The sequence below is a fragment of the Eubalaena glacialis genome, chromosome 18 (assembly GCF_028564815.1).
Source record: "Eubalaena glacialis isolate mEubGla1 chromosome 18, mEubGla1.1.hap2.+ XY, whole genome shotgun sequence".
NCBI classification, from domain to species: Eukaryota; Metazoa; Chordata; class Mammalia; order Artiodactyla; family Balaenidae; genus Eubalaena; species Eubalaena glacialis.
The window spans coordinates 65,630,244-65,655,886 of record NC_083733.1 but is presented as its reverse complement, the minus strand read 5'-3'; the positions used below and the strand labels follow the sequence as shown (position 1 = coordinate 65,655,886).

The 25,643-nt window shown below is 40.6% G+C and overlaps 1 protein-coding gene across 1 annotated transcript; it reads right to left on the bottom strand.

Moving 5' to 3' along the window:
- Positions 1-5,615: 5,615 nt before the first annotated feature.
- LOC133078691 (zinc finger protein 501-like) lies at positions 5,616-17,593 on the bottom strand. Its single transcript, XM_061173843.1, is given in 8 exon segments — positions 5,616-6,075; positions 6,160-7,307; positions 9,691-9,699; positions 10,310-10,341; positions 13,389-13,497; positions 13,499-13,524; positions 14,036-14,162; positions 17,568-17,593. Coding segments are annotated over 8 exon segments (1,563 nt in total). The 5' UTR covers positions 17,589-17,593; the 3' UTR covers positions 5,616-5,984.
- Between the last annotated feature and the right edge of the window lie 8,050 nt (positions 17,594-25,643).

Genomic DNA, 25,643 nt, shown 5'->3' with positions numbered 1-25,643 from the left:
CCTGAGGCACGCCGTGTGTTCTCCCAGGGAAGTTGTCCCTGGATCGCAGGACGCTGGCAGTGGTGGGCTGCGCAGGCTCCCAGGAGGGGAGGTGTGGATAGTAACCTGTGCTTGCACACAGGCTTCTTGGTGGCTGCAGCAGCAGCCTTAGCGTTTCATGCCCGCCTCTGGTGTCTGTGCTGATAGCCATGGCTCATGCTCTTCTCTGGGGCTTGTTTAGGTGGTACTCTGAATCCCCTCTCCTTGTGCACCCCGAAACAATGGTCTCTTGCCTCTTAGGCAGTTCCAGACTTTTTCCCGGACTCCCTCCAGGCTAGCTGTGGTGCACTAGCCCCCTTCAGGCTGTGTTCATGCAGCCAACCCCAGTCCTCTCCCTGGGATTTGACCTCTGAAGCCTGAGCTTCAGCTCCCAGCCCCCATCCATCCCAGCACCAATCCTCTGTGTGGGAATCTCTCTGCTTTGCCCTCTGCACCCCTCTTGCTGTGCTCTCCTCCATGGCTCCAAAGCTTCCCCCACCACCACCCCCTGTCTCCGCCAGTGAAGGGGCTTCCTAGTGTGTGGAAACCTTTCCTCCTTCACAGCTCCCTCCCACTGGTGCAGGTCCGTCCCTATTCTTTGTCTCTGTTTTTTCTTTTTTCTTTTGCCCTACCCAGGTATGTGGGGAGATTCTTGCCTTTTGGGAAGTCTGAGGTCTTCTGCCAGCGTTCAGTAGGTGTTCTGTAGGAGTGTTCCACATGTAAATGTATTTCTGATGTATTTGTGGGGAGGAAGGTGATCTTCATGTCTTACTCTTCCACCATCTTGAAGGTGTCCTCTTATTTTTTTATTTTTCAGGCTGTTTTGTAGTTCCCTTGTTCCTTTCTTCCTCTCTTGCTGACTTCCTTCAGGAATTGATGGTTTTCTATAGTGGTATGCTTTGATCCCATTTTATTTTTTTGTGTACCTACTGTAGGTTTTTGCTTTGTGGTTACTACGAGGCTTACATAAACCATCTCAGAAATAAAAGCCTATTTTACACTGATAACAACTTTGATTGCATTAGAAAAACTTTAACCTTTAATTCCCTGTCACATTTTACGTTTTTGCTGTCACAATTTAAGTTTTTTAATATTAACAAATATTAGTTATTTTTAAATACTTTTTCCTTTTAACTTTTATACTTGAGCTAAGTGGTTAACATACCACTCTATACTTTTTCCTTTTAACTTTTATACTTGAGCTAAGTGGTTAACATACCACTCTATTAGAGTATTCTGAATTTAACTATATACTTCACTTCACCAGTGTGTTTTCTATCTTGGTGTTACTAATTGGCTTTCTTCAGTTTGAAGTTCAATGTCCAGGGATCCTCAAAATAGCTTCTCTTAACTTTTTTTCTTGTGACTGAGCCATGCTTTCATGTTTGTTTTCATTCCTCATTAACTTTTGTTGAAAACTGGCATTTTAAATATTATAATGTGGAATTCTATAAATCAGATTTTCCATTCCCTTTATGGTTTGTTTTTGCTGCCTGTTGTGGGTTGTAATTTGTTTAGTGGCTTTTCCAAACTAAGTTTGTAAAGACTGTCTTCATTATCATGTGTGGTCAATGTAGTCTCTCTTCCATTAGCTTAGTAATCATATTGTGGTTTGAGAGATTTCATTCAATGCCCGGAGAAGAAACTTAAAAAAGGAGAGAGGGAGAGAGGACAGGAAGAAGGAAGGAAGGAAAGGAGGGAGGGAGGGAGGGAGGGAGGGAGAGAAGAAATTACTCTTTTATTATTTGCAGATTGGCTCTTAGTTTTGATGCTCCTTCAATACCTAACCAGGCCATTTACCACTCTGCTTTCACCTTTACTTTCTGTGCAGCACCAGAGAAGATAGCTTATGGTTTTCTCAGGTACTTTATTTCTCAGTACATGTGGGTTATCCGAGAAGCCCTTATTCCACACACATCTTTTTTTTCTCAGCCTCCCCCCATGCTTTTGGTCTTTCTATTGCTTATTCCATTATTCCTTGCCTTAGTCTGCTGTGACCAATACTTTGCTTTTAGGTGCTGTATGATTCTCACTGAAGTCTGCCAATGAGAAAAACCTGTATGGAATTTGGAAGGCAGAAGTGGAGCAGAAAATGTTAATCTCAGAAGAACTCAGTGACTAGATAAAAACTTTGCAAACCTCCCCACCATCCCTAACTACACATTTAAGGAAGCCAGAAGCAGTAACTTCTCAGACATAACCATAAACTTTGGCCTCTCCACCCACCCTGGAGTTTCAGGATGTAGTTGCCAGCAACTCTGTGATCCACCAGTCTTTCATACATTTCACGATTCAAACTCGTTTTAAATTCTTGCCCTAATTTATAAATGCTTCTTACTCTCAAGTAATTGTATGTACATGTCTTCCTAACCAAACACAGGTTACAATCCCCGAGAATACTATTTTTTGTTTTCAAAGTCTAGAAATCTCAACCAGCATGACTATATTGGTTCTGTAGTCCATTGGTCCTCCCACAGTTTCATCCCAACATAAGAATGATTGATGAAATTTTAAAGGCTAGTAAAGGAATTTTGATGCTTAAAAATATCGAACAGATGGGACAACTGGATATCTACATGCAAAAGAATAAAGTTGAATCCCTACCTCACATCCTATACAAAAGTTAATTCAAAAGAGATCAAAGAACTTAATGTAAGAACTATAACTATAAAATACCTTGAAGAAAACATAGGTATAACTCTTCCAGACACTGGGTTATACAATGTTTTCTTAGATATAACACACCAAAAACACAAGCAACCACTCCCCAAAATAAAGTTTCATCAAAATTTAAACCTTGTGTGTCAAGGAACACTATCAAGAATGTAAAAAGACAATCACAAAATAGGAAGCAATATTTGCCAATAATATACCTAATAAGGGGATTATATCTAGCATATATAAAGAATTCTTAAAACAATCTAAAAGAGACAAATAACCCAAGTAAAAAATATGCATAGCATTTGAATACATATTTCTCGAAACAAGATACACCAATGGCCAACAAACACATGAAAAGATGCTCAAGATCATTAGCCATTAGAAAATGCCAAATAAAAACCACAATGAGACACTTTACACCTGCTGGGATAGAAAATAACAACTGTTGATGAAGTGGAGAAATTAATCCTCATACATTGCTGGTAGGAATATAAAATGGTGCAGCTGCTTTAGAAAAGCTTGGCAGTTCCTCAAGAGATAGGTGAGTTATTCTTATGACACAGTAATTCTACCCCTATACATATACCCAAGAGAACTGAAAACATATGTCCAAAAAAATTGTAAATGAACATTCACAAAAGCATTATTTAAATAGCCAAGGAATGGAAGGAGTTCAAAGAATTTTATACAATGAAGTATTATTCAGCCACAAAAAGGAATCAAATAATGATACATGTTACAACATGGATAAGTCTTGAAAATTTTTTCTAAAAGAAAATATTTTCAGTGAAAGAAGGTAGGGACAGAGGCCACATACAGATTTCACTTATATGAAATATCCAGAATAGGGACATACATAGGGACAGAAATTACATTAGTAGTTTCCAAGGAGTGGGAGTGAGGAGTGCTAAAGGGTATGGGGTTTCTTTGGAGAGGGTGATGAAAATGTCCTGGAATTAGTGCTGATGGTTTTACAAAATTGTGAATACACAAAACCCACTTAATTGTACACTGTCAAGGGGTCAATTTCATGTCATATGAATTACATATAAATAAAATAAACAAAAAATCTAATATTTACATTGAATTCAGAAAAACGTTCTGATCTACTGACTCTGGTCTGCAAAACCTTGGAGATACAGGGCTTAGTATTCACTGCAACAACGTAATCAAGTGATGACAGTAGTAATAATAATGGCAAGAAGGGAAATAATTTGAGATAATTTTAAGGTAAAATAAGCATATTTTTAACGAAAATTCCAGTACGACTTCTAGGATAGCAATAGGTCTCCTGCCTCCAAATTACAAGATTTCAATTCATCATCCTGTATCATTCCAGTTCTTTCACTGCACTAAAGACATAAAAGACCCTCTTTCTTCACGTTCATAGATCACCTACTTTGTACCTAACATTGTTATATGAGCACTATCTTGCGTTGTGAAAGTTTCAAAATAACTACTTTGCCGGACTTCCCTGGTGGCGCAGTGGTTAAGAATCCACCTGCCAATGCAGGGGACGTGGGTTAGATTCCTGATCTGGGAAGACCCCACATGCTGCAGAGCAACTAAGCCCATGCACCGCAACTACTGAGCCTGCATTCTAGAGCCCGCGTGTCACAACTACTTAAGCCTGTGCACCTAGAACCTGTGCTCCACAAGGGAAGCCACCACAACGAGAAGCCCGCACACAGCAACAAAGAGTAGCCCCCCGCTTGCTGCAACTAGAGAAAGCCTGCGCGCAGCAACGAAGACCCAACACAGCCAAAAATAAAAGCAATTAATTAATTAATTAATTATTTTTTAAAAACCACTTTGTCTATGTATCCTCCAAATGTTTTACTGACTATAGAGGTGAAATGTAAACTAGATATATAAATTAATTTAAAAGGTGTGAGTAGAAAAGTGGTAAGGAAAAATTTTATAAGAACATAAAAGTAAATTTTAACACAGTTGAAAAAGAACTATGAACCATAAGCCTTATTACCATAATCTCAAATTGAGATTTTTATAGCTTTTGAAAACTTGCTCTAATAAAATTATTAAATCATATTTATTGTCTGATAAACATTTCTACACATTACTTTCATGAAACCACCATAAGAATACCACAGGCAGTTTACCTAAACAGTATTTCACAAACACTTTCAAAAATTATATTGTATAAAGGATCCTATATGTGCAACAGAAAAGAATGTGTACAGTTATTAACATGAGGAAAATTGTGGTCTTTCCCAACCAAGGAGTAAGAAACTTCAAGAGTAAACATTCAGTGTTGAATTAGTCTTGAATTCATTTTTTATTATCTGACTACTAACAGCTTTTAAGTCTCCCACCCCTCTTCCCATTCTACCTAACTTAGGCAAGATGATTAGAAAGCCTGGGTCTCCTTTCTTTGGCACTGGTGGAAAGTTTAAACCACATTCAGATACCCTCTCTTCAGCCCCACCCATATCACCATAAAAACCCCATACCAACAAAACTGAAGAGAGCCCATAATACATTAATCATGATGACTTAGATCATAGTTTTACATCTATTATATGCCACTCAAGCCCTCATTCAAATTTATACTGTATTGTCTCATAAATTCAGTGTTCTCACTCTTTCGGGAAACTTTGGATGTGAACCTCACCCAAGGAAGGATGTTCTTTCATCTGATTAAATCCTTCCCAGAGACCTTCATGGTGACATACGAAACAACAGTAATGAAGGCATAAAATAAACAGATTTCAAAACTCAGGTTGAAAGCCATCAAAAAGTAAAGTAGCTTTTTCAAGAAATCTCAAATAAACACTTACTAAATTAAGATCACAGAACTTTTCCACAGGTATCCTTGTAACTTTGACAGCCATTACAGGCTTTATGATTTTGATTTTTCATTACTAAGCAGAATTTAACTTGAATAACCTCTGATAAGAACTTAGTTTCCTCTAGTATGAATCTGATGTGCAGCCTGTTGTAAGAAAATGGTGAAACAGTTTATCATATTCATTACTTCTAAGATTTTTCTACAATATAAATTCTGTGGTGAATCCTAAGGTCAGACCGTATGTTTTCCCTCTGATGTGAATCATCTCATGACCCCAAAAGTGTGAACATTTGATAAAAGCTTAACTCATTCATTACATTTATAAAGTTTCTCTCCAGGAGGAATTCTAACATTACATAAGGCTTGATCTTTGGATAAAAGCCCTGCCATACCCATTACATTTATGTGCTTTCTTTCAAAGATGTATATTCTGTTGTCTAGTTAAGTGTGAGCCCTACTTAGAGGCTTTGCCAAATACGTGACTTTTATACAGTTTCTATTCACTGTGGACTCTTTGGTGTCGAGTAAGGCTTGAATATGCATAAAAGGTTTTGCCACACACATTACATTTGTGAGGTTTCTCTCCACCATGAATTATCTGATGATCTCCAATGCATGATCTTGGGATAAAAGCATTACCACATATATTAGGTTTACAAAGTTTCTTTTCAGTATGCATTTTCTGATGTCTAGTAAGGTTTGCAAATTGGCTAAATGCCTTGCCACACTCATCACATCTGTAAGGCTTCTCCCCTGTATGGATTCTTTGATGTCGGGTAAGGCTTGAACACACATTAAAGGCTTTGCCACACTCATTACATTTGTAAGGCTTCTCTCCAGTATGAATTATCTGATGTATGACAAGGTTAGAGGACTGGTTAAAGGCTTTGCCACATTCCTTACATTTGTAAGGCTTTTCTCCACTATGGATTCTCTTATGTTGAGTAAGGCTTGAACGCTCCATAAAGGCTTTGCCACACTCATTACATTTGTAAGGTTTCTCTCCTGTATGAATTCTCTGGTGAATTACAAGATTTGAATGTTGACTACAGACCTTGCCACATACACTACATTTATATGGTTTCTCTCCCGTGTGGATTCTCTGGTGTCTAGTGAGGTGTGAGACTCGGTTAAAGGATTTGTCACACTCATTACATTTGTAAGGTCTCTGCCCCGAATGAATTCTCTGATGATTAGTGAGATTCGAGCTTCCTCTAAAAGCCTTCCCACATTCGTTACATTTATAAGGTTTCTCTCCAGTATGGATTCTCTTATGTTGAGTTAGGCTTGAATTCCCAGAAAAAGCTTTGCCACACTCACTACATTTGTAAGGTTTCTCTCCAGTATGAATTTTCTGATGACTTGCAAGATTTGAATTCTGACTACAGCTCTTGCCACATATATTACATTTATAGGGTTTCTCTCTGGTATGGATTCTCCGATGTCTAGCAAGGTTTGCAAATTGGATAAAGGCTTTATCACATTCATTACATTTGTAAGGTCTCTGCCCAGAATGAATTCTCTGATGACTAGTGAGGTTTGAGCCTTCTCTAAAAGCTTTCCCACAATCATTACATTTGTAAGGCTTTTCAGTAATATGTGCTCTCTGATGTTGTATAAGTAATGAAGGATGTACAAAAATTTTCCCAGATTTACTACAAATGTTGATGCTGACACTAGGAAGAATTCTTTTAAGTGGTGGAGCAGAACAACTATTGTTGATCAACTTCTCAACTTGCTTGCATTTATAAATTTTCTCTTTGGTTTGAAACTTCTGAAGTTCAGCCAGATGAGACTGAAACCTTAATCCAACTTCATTCTCAAAACATGTTATATATGTGTTTTCTGCATAGGTTATGTTATTTTTTAGTTTTAACAAATACCTTATATATGACTTCTCATGTTTATAATATTGATAAGTACTTTTTCTTACAGATACACTCTGCTTTAGAAGGAAATCATTCCAGGATTTGTTCTGTTGTTGATCTCTTCTACTAGTGAGATTTTTGTTATAGGTTGTAACAACTCCTTTGTAATTTGTTTCATCATATCCACAGTGACTTTCAAACTCATGCATATTTTGCTGGACTTCCCTGAAATCAAAATCCTTGATGTCATTTCTTTTGTGTCTTCCCAACATCAACGTTCGGAATAATTCTCCTTTGTTAATATCCTCTTTTGGTGACAATTCCTTGATCACACATCGAGTAGAGATATCTGAAAGATATAAACAACCATAGGTTTCCTATTAACTAGAGTTGTAAAATAAATATTTTATACTGAAAACATCGTATTAGACCAAAAGTAATACTTACAGTTATAAAACTCCTCAACCATAGTATGCAAATATTAGGAATACAAAGAGAATAGGATTCCTCAATAAAGAAAGGGTGATTACAGGGACTTCCCTGGTGGTCCAGCGGTTAAGACTCCATGCTCCCAATGCAGGGCCCAGGTTCAATCCCGGGTCAGGGAACTAGATCCCGCATGCTGCAACTAAAAAAAGATCCTGAATACCACAACTAAAGATCCCACATGCCACAACTAAAGATTCCACATGCCGCAACTAAAGATCTCGCAGGCCGCAACTAAAGATCCCGCACACCGCAACTAACACCCAGCGCAGCCAAATAAATAAATAAATATTTAAAAAACCCCAGGTGATTACAGGTAGACAAAATCATTTGTAGGAAAGCCTAGTTACAACACCCTGGGATCAAACCACTCACAGTATGAAAATTTACATAGGCCCTGAAACAGGTGGTATCCTTCTGTTACCACCTCAAAGTACACACCAACTGTCAGTAGACACATGGGTGTCTCATATTTGAAGAAAAGCAATATTATATTAACATTTACTGTATAATAATTGTACCCAAATAAATGTTAAAGCAGAACATTATATACTGTAATGGTAAATAATCTCTAACAAACTTATTTAAGTTTGTTAGATAAGTGGCTATTCACAAGTATAAAATAAAAATAGCACTGGGAAAATAAAAAAGAACTTGATAGAAAATCATTGTAAGAATAACATAATATTGTTCTGAATTCCTATAATAAAACTATCTATACTCATGCAGAATAGGCATTTTGAAAAATCAACCACTCGTGTATGACAGTCACAATACATAAAACATACTGAAAACCCATTATCTATAAATCATAATTTAAAAAGATCAAACATTTTAGAAACCCATGATAAATCCAGAAGATAAATAATAAGTAAATACAATTATAAAACAATGTAATCTGTGTATTCTAAATACTTCTTCCTTCAGTACAAAGAAGGGACTTCTGTTCTAGAGGAGTACATAATATGAGAACTGGAAAATATGTTAAGAACCACTGACTTTTGAAATATCCAGTTCAGCTAAATACATGATATTTTAAAGGCTAAGAATTGGGGAAGTAATCAGAAGTAAGAATTATGATTTCATGCCTGCAGTTAAATAACAGTCAATAAAAAAGAGCAATTTCCTAACTATGGAGAAACCTTTACGTATGCAATTCTGCAGTCACAAAATATGTGTACTACAGAGTATGTGCTTTGAAAATGTATTAACTAGGGTCAGAGACAACAGTGACATGGAATAAATTACAAAATGAATACAGACAAAATATAATGCAAGCAAAGGTAAATCTCATAGTTTTAAACATAAGAGAAAGTTTAAAAATCTTAGGAAATAAAGCTACATTTTCATTCCTTACTATATACCATGCAATGTTCTAAGGCCTCTGAAGTCATTAACTCATTTAAATATTCTTGAGGTAAATTATCATAATTTTTCAGATTAAAAAAACAATGGCCTGTGGGGTTTATATAGCCAATAACAATTTACACAGAAAGTAAACTTGAGAGCCAAGATTTGAACCTGGGCTGCAGGCTCACATCACACGCTCTTAGGCACTAAAGAGCCCACCACTGCCCACTCAGGAAGTAAGCACAAAGGTCACAGCAAATCCCAGCAGGATAGAGAGATGCTTCAAGAAAATCACAGGAAGGCAGCTGTGTTACTAACAGTGCTACTGAACTCTCTCTCCTGGAAAGCGGCACCTGAGCCATCACTTGCTGAACGTGTTGGTTTAGACAGCTAGTAGACCATGGTGTTGTCCTGATCAAGCTGTCCTCTGGAAGAGTAGAGATCTTTATACAGGGTGGGGGAAGAGGTAAGGGGAGGGAGTTCTGAAGCAACTTGGACGTTCAGCGGCTAAAATCAATGTGCTAAGGAGGTAACAGTATGCTCCATCCAGATCAATAAACAATCTGAGGAAAGGTGGAAGAACAGAGCTTGTGCTTACAACTGTGCTGGGACAGTGCAAAAAAGAATACACTGACCCATTCTGTGGGAAATATACCATGGGTGTGGGGGAATAATGGAAGAGATTAAAGAGGGAGTCAGCGTGATACAGTGGGACATTTACCACTACTCTGCTATTTGCCCTGAAATGTACCAAAATGAATATCCCTGGATTCCCATTTATAGGCATATATTCAAGAGTCTTGAATATTCCATGAGATATGGACAAAAATGTTAATAGGTATTAAAAGCAAAATTCTAGAAATGGCCATCAAAAGGAGAATGAATAAATCCACTTTGTACATACACCTGCAGATGCAATGAAACTGTCAAGAATCCAGCGACTGGGCTTCCCTCGTGGCATAGTGGTTAAGAATCCACCTGCCAGTGCAGGGGACACAGGTTCGATCCCTGGTCCGGGAAGATCCCACATGCCGCAGAGCAGCTAAGCCCGTGTGCCACAACTACTGAGCCTGCGCTCTAGAGCCTGTGAGCCACAACGACTGAGCCCGCGTGCCACAACTACTGAAGCCCGCGCACCTAGAGCCCATGCTCCACAACAAAAGAAGCCACCGCAATGAGAAGCCCACGCACCGCAACAAAGAGTAGCCCCCGCTCGCCACAACTAGAGAAAGCCGCACAGCAATGAAGACCCAGTGCAGCCAAAAATAAATAAATTAATTAAAAAAAAGAAAAAAAAGAATCCATCAGTGGAGGGTAACCATGAGTGCAAGGTGAGGACAAAGAGTGGAAGGGAAACAAAGTTAGCAGCAGGCTTTTGTCAAGGTTTGAACTTTAGGGAAGATGTGATTATTTTAGCTAAAAAGAAATAACATACAAACAAAATTATTAATTACATAACATATTTTCTAAATAGAAATTCACCAGTTTTGGCATGTTAACCTTTTTGAGGCTGTGTCCTTACATTTGTTATATAAAGATAATAGTGTTTATTTTGCTAGCCTCCTCTATCTGAAATCATGTATTTGGATCTCTTAATACAATCACAAACATAGAGACATGAGATGAGGAATGCTCTTAGTATACATAGCAGTGGATATATAGTTATTATGAATCAATGGAAATTAACATGTACTTATCCAAAATTAATAAATTCGGACTTCATAATGATCATCAGAACATAAGCAACCTCAAGGGAAAAACAACTCAATGACTCATAGTGGGGAATGGATTCTACTGATTCTACTGAAGGGCAGTTGTTAGTAGCAGGAGATTGTAGAAACAACTTTTGGCAGTGCCATGGAAGAGGTCGACGTGGGAAGAGGTGGTCAGTAACATAAGCAGCTGACTGTAGCCAGAGAACAAGAGAGCACCAGGATGTGGGTGAACAAGGACCAGGTGAACTTGTTATGGAATCCAGTTTAAAACATGAGGATCAAAATAGCCATCAAGTGTTAACTGAAGAATGTAGTTTCCAAAACATTAGAAATTTTGGGGAAAACACAAGTGTTACAAGCAATAGTGGTGAGGACGTACATGGAGCAGAAGAGATTGGCTAAGTTCCCAGTGAAATACAATAAGATATTTAAATATTAGTTTAATATACCAAGATGTACAAAATGCATCTAGAAAGGGAGATTCATTATTAGAATAAAGCATTTGAACCAAAATATAAAAAGTCAGTAAGATTCAAATAAAATCCAAGAAGTTGTATTTAGAAAACTTAAGGTATACTACAGAAAAAGAAAAGAAAAGCTTAATATACCCTATACAAGTTATGGGAAATCAATTTAATGGTATTTCTGGGATGAACACAGTAACTTAATAGAAAAAAGTATATTCTCAAAATATGCAATAGGCCCAGTTTTAAAAACCCAATCAATTTGAGAAAAAAGGTACTTTAATAGTAGATACTACATCAGGTGAAAGAAAAATAAAGGGACTAAGATAATTTTTTCACAAAATTCAGTAGTGAATAAATTTGGGGGAAACTGCTTCTGAGCCATAACCTTCAAAGCTCAAAAAGGAAATGTTGTAAAATATATTAAAAATATTTATTACTCCATCCAACAGCCCCATGAATTGCAGATACAAAACAGAATCCTGAGTGTCGTCAAAAATATGTAATTAATGATTAAATAAATTTTTTAAAGTTCATTCACAAAACATGGAAATGTGCATAATGAAAACGGCAGGGGCTTAAACATAACAAATTAGGGTAGACTTAAAAAATGGGGGCATCATTTACCTTCCTAAGTTCCGTCAACATGATGCATCACAATCATATTTGTTTGAAGAAGACTGAACAATGGTGCATGCATGGGATGAACAATTTGGCATGAAGAATAGTTTGACCAACGCCTCACAGATACACAGCTGCGACAACGTTCTCCCTGGGATAAATGTGTATGCCTGTGATTGCTGGTTCAAAGGGAATGCTAACTAGATATTTGATCAACAATGCCACGCTCTCCTTCAAAGACAGTGTAACACTCCACAAAGAGCAGAAAGACAACTACAAACACTTATTGGTCAGACTCTCCTGATACTTTCTATCTCAGCATCCTAGGACTTGGGATCACTCAGTGGCTTAAATAGGCACTTCTGTAAGTAGCGGGATGGCACTGTGGTATATTAATCAGAGTGTTCTTCAAAAATTTTCTGTTACAAAGTAAACTCCCTCCATAGGTAAGTTCACCAGTTGTCCATCATCCAAAGTGAGTTATCACAGCAAAAAAAGAGGATGATATTCCAATTTCAGAAAAGCAAAATTACACAAACTTAGGAGAATATGAGATCTGGAAGAGCCAAGGTTTGTCCACATTCCCAGACTAGGTAGAGCATTAGAAGGAGGAAAAGACAAGATATGGAAGTAAAGCAAGGAGGTCAGATTTTGCAGGGTCCTTTAAAAGGAGCTGTGTGCTCTGCCCACAGACCCCAGGCTGCGTGCCTGAAAGACAGATATGCTTCCCATGTGGGACTGGGTTTCAAAGAGACAATCTCTGTGTCCACTGTCTTCACAGTACTGCTGAGTAACAATCTCAGAAGATCCGCCCCACCTGTTATACACTCCTGACATGTGGCAAAAGCACGCCTAAGGAAATGGCTGTGCAGCCTGATGAAGCAGAGAGGCCCTGAGATAGTCCCATGCAGTTGCTCGGGGACCCAAATACAATGGAAGGGAAGCCAATGTTTCTCCATCTCCTAAGAAGGTCTCCCAAATACGGGAACTGAGGATGGAAACCTGGTCAGGCCCTGGAGCCAGGACTACAGAGAAACTGAAGGATTAGCTGGAATCAGATGGAATTGAGTACAAAAGGAGAGACCAAAGGGGAAAGAGGGTCCCTCTGAAACAGCCCTCCTCATCCCTCTCAAAGCCAAGGCACCAAAAAGGTCACAGGAGCCAGATAATACAGTGTTGTAGGGCGTGAAAAAGACTTTGCCTTTGTCTCTGCAACAGCTGAAACACCACTGGAAGGTTGGAGGATAACTTTTTGCATGTCTGCAGAACAGAGTAATAGGAGGAGATTTCCTTTGACTGCTCACAAGTACTTTTCTTTTCCCACAGACCTCGCTTATTTGGGGAAAGCTTCTCAAACAATATTTGATGAAGTAGCTTCCTCTCTGACCATCTGAGCTCTTAGCTGTGTTCACATCTTTGAAACGTTCCCCCCATCTGGTTTTTTTCACTAATTTTACTTCACCCTCCACAGCCCAGGGCTCTTTCCCTTGCTTCAAAATGGAAAAAAATATTAAGATCAGAAAGACAGATGCCTGCTTATAAGAAAGGAGAAACATGATGTGCTGGGGCTTTTCCAGAATATAAACCCAGCCCTTTGTTCACCTAAAATGAGAGAATAGTACAGGTGGACCTACAAAAATATTTCACTAATTTGTCTACCAACTGCCTTCTTCTGAATGCTTAAAGAATATTTTACATATAGACATCTAACTCTCTCCCAAGAATTACTGAATCAAAAGTACAGGGGTAAAACCAGGGAATCAGATATTTTTTATTTTACTACAAGGTTTTGTAATTATTCAGGTTGTGGAAGCATCACTAATCTAGTGTAAAGTGGGCAGATCATCTGAAGAAAGGGGAAGGTTAAAGTCCAGATCCCACATCATGAAGCTTTTCATGTCTGAATCAACACAGCTTCAAATCTCCCTGAAAAACAAGGATCTAAAACTCAATCAGCAAAGCAGGGCTCCCCAGAGACTCTCAAGGGAAAAATGTAATGATATACAGGGCAGATCCCAACTTCTAGAGGGAAGTTATCCTCACCCAGGGAGAGCAGGTTCCTGTAGGTCTCCAACATCACATCTCTGTACAAGGCCCTCTGAGCAGGGTCCAGGCATTCCCACTCCTCCTGAGAGAATTCGATGGCCACATCCCTGAAGGTCAACAGCACCTATAATGAAAAACACATTTCACTAAGGGACCATGGGGAGAGTTCTTATCTTCACACAAAATGATAGGAGAGAGGTGTAAGGATTGATTTGGTTGTAGAGAGCATTTTGACAGATCAGTGTAAGATAATTTTGAGCAGGTCATATATCCCTAACTCTGTGCTCTTACACTTTTCAACCACAGAGCATAAAATTCACAAAATCACTATGCATTTCACATTTCGTGGGCGGTAAAAGAAATCTACAAATAAAAAACTCATCATCACAAGGTGGTCTATATAGGAGTGCTAGCTGGTACATTCTACACACCAATGATATTTAATTTCTTTGATGAGCTGGCACATAAGTGGTGTCTTTAGGGATTACAAAGTTCACAGTGGCTTTAAAGAAAGTTTAGAATCTAAAAATTGTGATGATGGTTATAATAGCAAAGACAAAAAGGTTTTCAACATTTACCATGTAGTAAGCATTACTCTAATTGTGTACCATTTTGTGTAGTAACATTAGAGAAATATCTGTTCCCACCTTGTCGAGGAGACATCTGTGTCACAGAGACTCTAAGAAACTCACCTCAGGTCACACAGCTAAGCAATGGCAGAGCCAGCTCCTGAACTAGGTGGTCCAAATTTAGAACTGAACCTAAAGAATCACAGTTAAGTAACAGATGCAGCATTAAAAGTGCACTGATAGTGGGTTTCCTAAACGAGAAAACTTGAAGGAAGTTCAAAGCTAACAACGTGAAACTGCATAAAAGATCATTATAGGACTTCCCTGGTGGCGCAGTGGTTAGGAGTCCGCCTGCCAGTGCAGGGGACACGGGTTCGAGCCCTGGTCCGGGAGGATCCCACATGCTGCGGAGCAACTAAGCCCCGTGCGCCGCAACTACTGAGCCTGCGCTCTAGGGCCCACGAGCTACAGCTACTGAGCCCGTGTGCCACAACTACTGAAGCCCGCGTGCCTAGAGCCCGTGCTCTGCAACAGGAGAGACCACTGCAGGGACAGGCCAGCGCACTGCAGCAAGGAGTGGCCCCCACTCGCCACAGCTAGGGAGAGCCCCGCGCAGCAACAAAGACCCAACGCAGCCAAAAATAAATAAATAAATTTATATATAAAAAACAGATCATTATATACATACACACGTGTGCACATAATGTATTTCTCTCCTTATTACTATTAACTCAGTAATGCAATAGTGTAGAAAAAAATCTAAGGCCATGGAAAGTATTTAAGAACAATTTTCAAAGGTTAAAATAAATATAAAAGTTATTCATGAAATGATGATGTGTCTTTTATACACACCGTAGGTTTCTGCTTGCATACACACATGCACACATAAACATACTTTCGATAAAAGCAATCTTCTGTGAATGACAGATCTTTCTGAATAAGTTTTTTTAATCTATCAATTTTTTACTCGTGTATTTTAGCATTCTTGGTAAAACAAACATTTATAAATTGTACTTAATTCTAATTAGGTTGTTGTCAACATTATTCTATATTTTCCTAGTGTAAAAAAACTACAGAAATTTTTTAAAATATAGAAAGTTTTACCTTCAATCTCCACTAAATATTTATTGTACAAATATGTACAATAAATATAAAAAGTTCTATTCATTTAAATTTTGATATTTGGCCATTAACATAAGCCAAATAAACTTTATGCAATAATAAAACAATGATTGAAGAGTAGAAAATTTATTAACACCATAGTTTAACAGATTAAAACAGAAGAAAAGATTTATAAAGGCAAATTTTTGAAGAACTTATTGGATAATTAAAAATCATGCCAGGGCTTCCCTGGTGGCGCAGTGGTTGAGAATCTGCCTGCCAATGCAGGGAACACGGGTTCGAGCCCTGGTCTGGGAAGATCCCACATGCCGCGGAGCAACTAGGCCCGTGCGCCACAACTACTGAGCCTGTGCGTCTGGAGCTTGTGCTCCGCAACAAGAGAGGCCGCGATAGTGAGAGGCCCGCGCACCGCGATGAAGAGTGGCCCCCACTTGCCGCAACTAGAGAAAGCCCTCGCACAGAAACGAAGACCCAACACAGCCATAAATAAATAAATAAATAAATAAATAAATAAATAAATAATAAAAATAAAGGAATTCCTTTAAAAAAAAAAATCATGCCAAATAGGAACTTAAAAGTTATTAAGCAAGAGAATTCCAGCAAACACCATGATCAGTAGTATGTAACAGAAGAAGCATTTCCACTGACGATGAGGATGATGCAAGGGATATTATGGCCAGGACTCCTGCCATTCACCATTGCATATTATGCCTGAATTGGGACCAGCAGAAGAGGGAAAAGAAGGAAACACAAAAATAGAGTCAAAGAGTTGGAAATGTTATTATTCAGATGACACGACGGCAACCTAGAAAAAGGTGTTTTAACTATAAGAAGTAATAACAACATACTGAAAATAATTTTTCTTCTTTAGTAACGGTAATTTAAAACAATACAAACGCCATGAGAAACAGTCTGCATTTCCATTAGCAAATATACCACGACACCTATTTACAATACATTTCTAGACCTAGAAGAAACTATAAAACTTTCCTGAAGGACATAAAGTCTGAAAATCACAATTCTTACCTGGAAGATGTGGTGACATAAAGACCTCAGTGATTGCAAATTCAGAGCAATTCAAACTCGAAGGAAATATGGATTTTTCAAACAAAAGTCTGCTGTATCTAGGAGACTCAACATAATTTTGAATTTAAAAAAAGAAAAAAACTAAATAGAGGGACCTGCGAAATTTCAAATGAAGCTATTACTGCATATACTACCTGAAACTTTAAAATAAATGAAATAAAATAGCTACAAGATATCCAAAGAATCTCAACTAAAGAGAGACTTAGACGTTATTCTGAACAATAAAATATTAGGACTAAATGTAACGTAATATTTTTTGTAATCGTGCAACAGGTGAGGTATTCCAAAGCAAGATCAAAAATCAGAGGGCATAAAGGAAAGATTTAGGTTTCAATGCTGTGTACTGAAGAATTTGGCAGGGCTTGGTCCCCGGTTTCCAGAAGTTAACATTTTAACACTGGCAATTTCCTTAGTGGTTGCAGTGTCTTTATTACTCATGGTGGGCCCTGATAATTTATGCTAAAAAGATGACTTATGGTGGGCCCCTAGTTTGATAATGGGATGACTCAGGCTGGAAGGCTGGTCATTTCACAAAGACCAACCAAGTGACTAGAGGTTTGGGGCTCTGAGCCAGGTAATACTAGCCCAACCTCTGAGGAGGGGAGAATCCTGGAGATTCTTATCAATCATGCCTATGTAGTAAAACCCCAATAAAAATAGAGACCCCCGAACCGCAGGTGTGGAGGACAGGAGGCTGTGGGGCTGCGAAATCCGGCTTTTAAACCAAAAAAAAAAAAGCGAAACTCACTCACCGGAACGCGTCTGCCGCTCATTCCGATTCACTTCCGGGTCTGCGGGACCTTGAGCCCGCGTGGGCGGAAGAGGCGGTACAGAGGGCGGTGTCTGGGCTGCGCCCAACGAGAGGGGGGGACGAGGAGAATGGGCGGGACTAGGCAGGAAGCACAACAGAGTAGGGGCGGGGTCAGTGTGGGGGCGGGGCCTGGCTTCCCCTCACTCCGCCCCTGGCTGTTTCCGGATCTGTTGCCCCTTGTGTCCAACTGTGCTTGTTTTCTCTGCCTTTTGATTCCTTTAAATCTCCTTGATTTCCTCTGGAGCAGAGCTGCTTCCTGCCTGTTCTAAGTTAATGTTTCAAACAATTTAAGGCGAAAGAGAAGAACTGTAAGGGCCACATGTATGGGAAGCTGAGATGTTTCCTCAACAAGTTGAAGATGGCAAAATTCAAAAGTTTTTTGTGCGAGTGGATGGAGATATGTGTCTTGTAAGCGAAGGAAATTGGAATGTGATCACTCAGGTGATCCGCTGGGAGGAAGCCTAATTGTTCTCTCCAGAGGCCTGCTTACAACAGGGCAGCTGGCTTTTCCCAGAGGCAGTGACTCCAGAAAGAGAGAGAGACCAAGGTGGAATCAACAATGTCTTTTATAACCTAACCACAGAAATAACATACTGTTACCTCTGCCAGATTCGGTTGGTTACACAGACTATCTCTGGTAATTGCTGCTGCTGCTGCTGTTCAAGCAACCAATTGTCCTGCTTCTTCAAGGACTGAACAAGTTCCCGAGAAGCAGGATTTCTGTGCTAAAACTGGGAAATTCCTAGGCAAATGGGGAGAGTTGATCACACTAACTGCTTTGCACTCACCTTCCCAACCACCCTCCCCCCTGCTTGCTTTCTCGCCTTCCCTCCTTCTCCTCCTCCTCCTCCTCCCCTTTTCCCCACCTCCACCTCTTGTGTTCTCTCTCCTCCTCTCCTTAAATCCCCCACCTTTGCTTTCTCCCTCCCCTACTCTTCCCACCTCTCCTTTCTCAACTCTTCTACTCTCCCATCTCCACGCATTCTGTTTTCTCTTCTCTTTCCTCCTCTCCTTTTCCTATTTCTTTACTTCCAGAAGAGAACAGAGAAGACAGAAAACACATTCTTGAACTGGGTCCTGGTGAGACCATTGGCCAAAGAAATGAAGAGAGTGTGTCACCCTCAAGTGTGTGAAGCTTGTCAGGTAGTATAACAGGAAATAAAAACTGAATCTGAGAAGCATGCCCTGAAGAGCTCTTCCACCAGAGGAAACAAAGACAAACCAGGTGATAGTAGACAGGTCCTTCTCACTTTGGGCTACCCTAGTTCCCCCAAACCCTGTGGTTGGTACCTCCTTGGACTATTCGTAGATAAATACTGCCATGGCCATGGGATGGGTGGCCAGTTATTCCATTACCAGGAACTTATTAACTGATGGAAGTAATAAAATAATGTAAGTTATTTCCTTGAGGTCCCCAAACAGAGTAAGGGTGTGTGAAAATTAATAAACAGAAACCTCATTTAAAATGGAGTCAGGGACAAGGGATTAATCTTCAATATATACAAACGGCTCATGCAGCTCAATATCAAAAAAACAAACAACCCAATAAAAATTGGGCAGAAGATCTAAATAGACATTTCTCCAAAGAAGGCATACAGATGGCTAAAAAGCACAGGAAAAGATGCTCAGCATCACTAATTATTAGAGAAATGCAAATCAAAAGTACAATGGGGTATCACCTCACAGTGGTCAGAATGGCCATCATCAAAAAAATCTACAAACAGTAAATGCTGGGGAGGGTGTGGAGAAAAGGGAACCCTCCTACACTGTTGGTGGGAATGTAAATTGGTGCAGCCAATTCCTTAAAAAATTCCTAAATTCCTTTTAGTTCCTTAAAAAACTAAAAATAGAACTACCATATGACCCAGCAATCCCCCTACTGGGCATATACCCTGAGAAAACCATAATTCAAAAAGAGTCATGTACCACAGTGTTCATTGCAGCTCTGTTTACAATAGCCAGGACATGGAAGCAACCTAAGTGTCCATCAACAGATGAATGGATAAAGATGTGGCACATATATACAATGGAATATACTCAGCCATAAAAAGAAATGAAACAGAGTTATTTGTAGTGAGGTAGATGGACCTAGAGTCTGTCATACAGAGTGAAGTAAGTCAGAAAGAGAAAAACAAATACCGTATGCTAACACATATATATGGAATCTAAAAAAAAAAAAAAAAAGGCTCTGAAGAACCTAGGGGCAGAACAGGAATAAAGACGCAGACGTAGAGAATGGACTTGAGGACACGGGGAAGGGGAAGGGTAAGCTGGGACGAAGTGAGAGAGTGGCATGGACATATATACACTACCAAATGTAAAACAGATAGCTACCAGGGAAACCCCTATCCATTCCTCTTTGATGGACATTTAGGTTGCTTCCACATCCTGGTTATTGTAAATAGTGCTGCAATGAACATTGGGGTGTATGTATCTTTTCGAATTATGGTTTTCTGCAGATATATGCTCAGGAGTGAGATTGCTGGGTCATATGGTAGCTCTATTTTTAGTTTTTTAAGGAACCTCCATACTGTTCTCCATAGTGGCTGTATCAATTTCCATTCCCACCAGCAGTGCAAGAGGGTTCCCTTTTCTCCACACCCTCTCCAGCATTTATTGTTTGTAGATTTTTTTGATGATGGCCATTCTGACCGGTGTGAGGTGATAACCCCATTGTACTTTTGATTTGCATTTCTCTAATGATTAGTGATGTTGAGCATCCTTTCATGTGTTTGTTGGCAATCTGAATATACATATTTTTAATTGTCTCATACCATGTCTCAAACCAAACCCAGTAAATAAATATCTCTGGGGGCAGGCACCAGTCGTTATACTTTTTAAAACTCACCATGTGATTCTGATATGTAAATTCAGATACAGCTTATTTTTGTGCTTATCAACCTACATAATTATGCTTATCACACTTCAACCTAAATATGAAACACCTGGAATTGTCACTCAGCACCAAGATACTGGTTCAAGAGGGCTGGCTTATGCCTGAGAACTTGTATTCCTTACAAGCTACAGGGCCCTGGATTTCACTGTAGGTACCAAGGTCCTATTTACTCAAGTCAATAAAATTTGATGAAAAAAAATAAAGAAAATTGACCTGAGGTGATAAGGAAAAATCAACACACCTGCAATGTATGTTCTATTTCAGAGAAGTTTAATAATATTGAAAGAAATCGATCAAACATAATGTTGCAATGGTTTTTGATAACAAACTGTCCAGGTTAAGAAAATAGTTCCCATTAACCAAGATGAAGAGAATTTCTACTGAAACTCTTCCGCAACGTCAAAAATTCTACACACAGGAAAGAGCATTGTTTAAAAAGTGCAGACCTTTTCCAAAATCATAAAAAGGCCTTTTGCCCAGTTACCTAAATTTCATTTATTCACCCACACAGATGAATTTCATAGTACTCTATTGACATTACAGTGTAACACGGTTTCCTTGTATTGACTCCGTTTCTTATACACGTAACTGACAAAGGACTACATATGACAATTTCACAAGCTCTACTTTAAATACAACATGAATTTACAAAATTTAGTCAGTGTTTGTCCCTTAGTCCCCAGTTGTACTTGGAGTTCCAGAAGTTGCACAGGTACCACATGGGGAAGTGCTGATTCACCAGACACAGGTGCTCCTACATCTTTCCAATCCTCAGTCTTTCAGTCTCGTCCAATCACGTGAGACTTGAGGTTAAGCCTCCTTCCATGGCGGGGGGGAGGGAGGGTTCACACAGTCAATGGGAGGAAGAGACCAGGAGGTCCTCACAGAGGACATTTACTAGGACTGAAGAACCTGTCCCTCAGACTCCTCTATGATGTGAGGGCGCCGACCAACAAGTGTAGACTTCTTGAGGAAGCTGAGAGCACTTGAGATTCGGAGCTCGGCCATCGCTTGTCCAGTCTCATAAAGACAGTTCTGTCCAGCTGGCCTGAAACGTTCATGGTGGGTGTTGGGGACACTGCAAATCTCGACTGGGCTCAGGCAACGTGAGTCAGATGGAGTCTGCAGGTCAAAGCTGGACATCAGGGGACTTCCCTGGTGGTCCATAAGACTCTGTGCCTCCACTTCAGGGGGTGCAGGTTTGATCCCTGGTCGGGGAACTAAGATCCCGCAGGCCACACTGTGCGGCCAGAAAAAAAAAAAAAAAAAGCTGGGCATCAGAGCTGGTGTCTTCCTGGTCACGTGGGGTTGCTTGTTAGGATCTACGTCCAGGTGTACGAGGGGAAGCTGAAGAGCCTGTCAGCCCCAGACCAGGTCACTGAGAACTGGGCTGGGAGCTGTAGGATAGGCTGAGTCTTGCTTTTTTGTGGGGAATTCTGGCAAGTCTGGAGGGGATCTGGGAAGACCTCTCAAATCATGCCTCGATGCTACATTCAGAGTTCTGGCCACATTGTTGTGTGGCAGGTTGTGGGCTGGGCTTCGAATCCCCATCAGGACAGTTGACTTGTGCCTGGAGGTCACAGACACAACCCAGGGCAAGTGTCTTCCTGTTGGACTGCAGAACATCACAGGAGACACCATCAGGCCTGCTGGCTGTCAACTTGGCCATGAGAGGTGCATCCCGGCAGAAGCTCTTTAGAGCTTGGTGGGCGAGGCACTGGAATCCACCTCATGTCTTGGGTCCACAAGCACTCAGTTCAGGGGCTTTCTTGAGAGACTGTGTAGGGCAGAATCATCTCTTATTAGGGTTCTTGACTGGTGGCTGACCTGTGAGAACGGGGCCCAGGGCAGATCTCCTCCTGGACGTTTGGACAGGCATTGGCCGGGTGGGATGCTGTGGGAGAAGGAAACTCATTTAGACACTTCAGGAGTCAGAATTATCAAACTGCATGCAATCCAGGACTGACAGTTTCAACCATATCATAATAGAAAACAGGAAAATCATAAGCAACTTAGGACAAAGGGAAACTGGCAAACTAATAGGCAGAAAATAACAAATATATGCTAGGATTCTCTTCTGTATCAGGAGGAAGAGGAACAACCAATAGAAATAGACAACACATGCAAAATTAAATTTCACAAAGACACGCAAATGGTCATTACACATTTGCAGAGATACCCACCTCAGAGGTGGTCAAGGGAAAAAATTACAATACCAATCTGAGTTTTTTGCCTATCAGATATGGTATGAAAACTTTCCTCATATTGCCTGTTGTTGAGGTCAAGGGTAAAAACATTTTCCTATGCAGTGTAGAGAATGTCAACAGCAACTATCCTTCTGAGGGCAATTGGGAGTATTTACAAATTAAATGATCCCTTGTCTTGACATGAAGTCAGAGAAGGCAGCTGATAAAACACTTCACACACACACCAAAAAAAACACATCACATGTGCGCTGAAAGGCTTCCAGTAGCATTTGCTGGCCTACTTGCACAAAATAGGAAAAAAATTCAAATAAAAAAAAAATTGAAAAAAAAAATAAAATGGGACCAGAATTTTGATTACCTAACCCATGGAGTAAAAAAAAAAAAAAAGGAATATGAAAAACACAGAAAAAAATTAGAATATGAAAAATACAGGGAGAAAAAAAAAACAAAACAGGACTCCTAGCGTCCAGCCTGGGTTTAACACAATCCTGCACACACGAGGGGCATAGGAGTGAAGCAAAATGGAGATGGAGGGGAGAAACAGCAGGGGAGCAGGGGCAAGACTCACCCTCACAAAGGCACACGATTCCACGGATTCCTTCCAGGGTCTCTTCCTCTTCTCTTGGCGTCTCCCGGGACACGTCTGCGGTAGAGGATTTCTCTGCCGCTCCTCTTGCCTGCAGAACAGTTCATCTTAAGTGTCTGGATGCCCTCACCTTTCTGTCCTCACCAGTGACTGGGAACCAAGAACACTCTGGGAACCCAGTCCTAGCCCTTGTTTGGGGGTGAAGGAGGCATCCAAGACCCTGTGACCTTTGCAAAGGCAAGTCCTTCTGTGACTTCAGAGGCAGCCCTGACTTCCGGGAAGCACCTCCTTCCCTACCGTGGTTTCATCATTGAATACTTTCAGGTGGTTCTCTGCCTGCCATGTGCATCATTCCAAGGGAGTTTCTGGCCCTTCCCCCTTCATGATTCTCAGGACTAGAATGAGCTCTGAGTGTGCAGCCCCGGAAGGCACAAAGCTCTTGAATGCTGCCCTTGAGTTTCCCAGTCTGCACCTGAGATATCTATATAGAAAGAGTAGAGGGGCAAGACAATCTCCCTCGGTCCCACTGTCCCCCAAACCATTCTGACCCTGTGGTTCCTCACCTCAGTTCTGGTTCCTTCTCTCTGGCAGCCGTGTTGACAGACCCTGGAGTCTGGAGGTTCGTGGGTTTCAGATTCTCCTTCTTATTGGAGCCCAAAGGCTGGGGAGCAAGGGCCCCACCCCAGGACTTCATGGGGCACCACTTGCTGATGGCCAAGTGTCCAAAGGCTCCACAGTTCCTGCATTTCACCTGGGGGTGGAGGAGGAGGGGGGGATCAACAGAAATCACAGGCAACTTTCTTTCTTTTTTTAAAAATTAATTAATTTATTTATTTTATAGTTGTTTATTTTTTAGGCCATGCTGTGGGGCATGTGGGATCTTAGTTCCCCAACCAGAGATCGAACCCGCACCCCCGGCGTTGTAAGCGCGGAGTCTTAACCACTGGACCGCCAGGGAAGTCCCTGTAGGCAACTTTCAAAGGTTAACAAGGTTGACTCTTCAATGACGTGGGTTGGAACTGGGCAGGTCCACTTACACTCAGATATTTTTCATAAATCTGTACCATAGTACTACATCATCCAGAGTTGGTGGAATCCTCGGATGGGGAACCTCAGGTACAAAGGACCAGAGGGCTGGCTATAAAGTTATACATGGATTTTCCACTGACTAGGGTTTGCTGCCCCTAACCCCTTTGTTGTTTCAGTCACCTGCATAAGGACAGATTTTTGAAGTTGGATATCGGTTTGGGATAGAGGACATGGACTAGAATTGCCAGAACATTCGAGATACTGTGGTGCTGCCCATGGAGCGTTTTAGAGAGAGATCAAGGAGAAAAGAATTTAGTGTCTAAAGGTGATGAAAATGAACCAGATTTGTGCACTGGACAAACACCAAGCTTGACATGACACTGAACAGGGAATAAGGTAGCTCCTCAGAGGAGCCGATGGGCCAATCACCCAGCTGAGGATACTACAAACCAGGCCAGCCAGACTTGGATAAGTAAGAACATCTGAGTCATAAGACACAGGCGTTTCCGAGTTCCCTGGTGGACCTGTGGTTAGGGCTCGGCACTTTCACTGCCATGGGTGGGGGTTCGATTCCCTGGTCGGGGAACGAAGATCCCGCAAGGGTTTCCATGGTAAAAACCACTCTCTGGGCTTCCCTGGTGGCGCAGTGGTTGAGAATCTGCCTGCCAATGCAGGGGACACAGGTTCGAGCCCTGGTCCAGGAATATCCCACATGCTGCTGGGCAGCTAAGCCCGTGCACCACAACTACTGAGCCTGTACTCTAGAGCCCGCGAGCCACATGCCACAACTACTGAAGCCCATGTGCCTAGAGCCCGTGCACCGCAACAAGAGAAGCCCACGCACCACAACGAAGAGTAGCCCTGCTCGCCGCAACTAGAGAAAAGCCCACGCGTAGCAACGAAAACCCAACGCCGCCAAAAATAAAAAATAAATAAATAAAATAAAATAAATTAATTTTTTTTAAAGTTAATTAAAAAAAAAAAACACTCTCTGGGATCCATGCAGACACCCTGGTTCTTGAAATATCCAAGCTTCCACTTACCTTGGTACCCTTCTCTCCTGAGAAGGGAGTCTTCTGCCCCACTGGTCCCCTCTGTAGCGTCTTCACATTCTGGGCCGTAGGGGGTCTTTGGGGCAGATTGTGAATGTTGTGACCTTTTATCTGCCTCACGTCCTTGGGCTTCTGGTCATTCGTCCTCGGGAATTGACTGTTCAGTTTTCTAGTCACAAGAAAAAAATAAAAAATAGTATGTAGACACAGAGACAGAAGCCCATCATACCCCTACTTCTGAATGAAT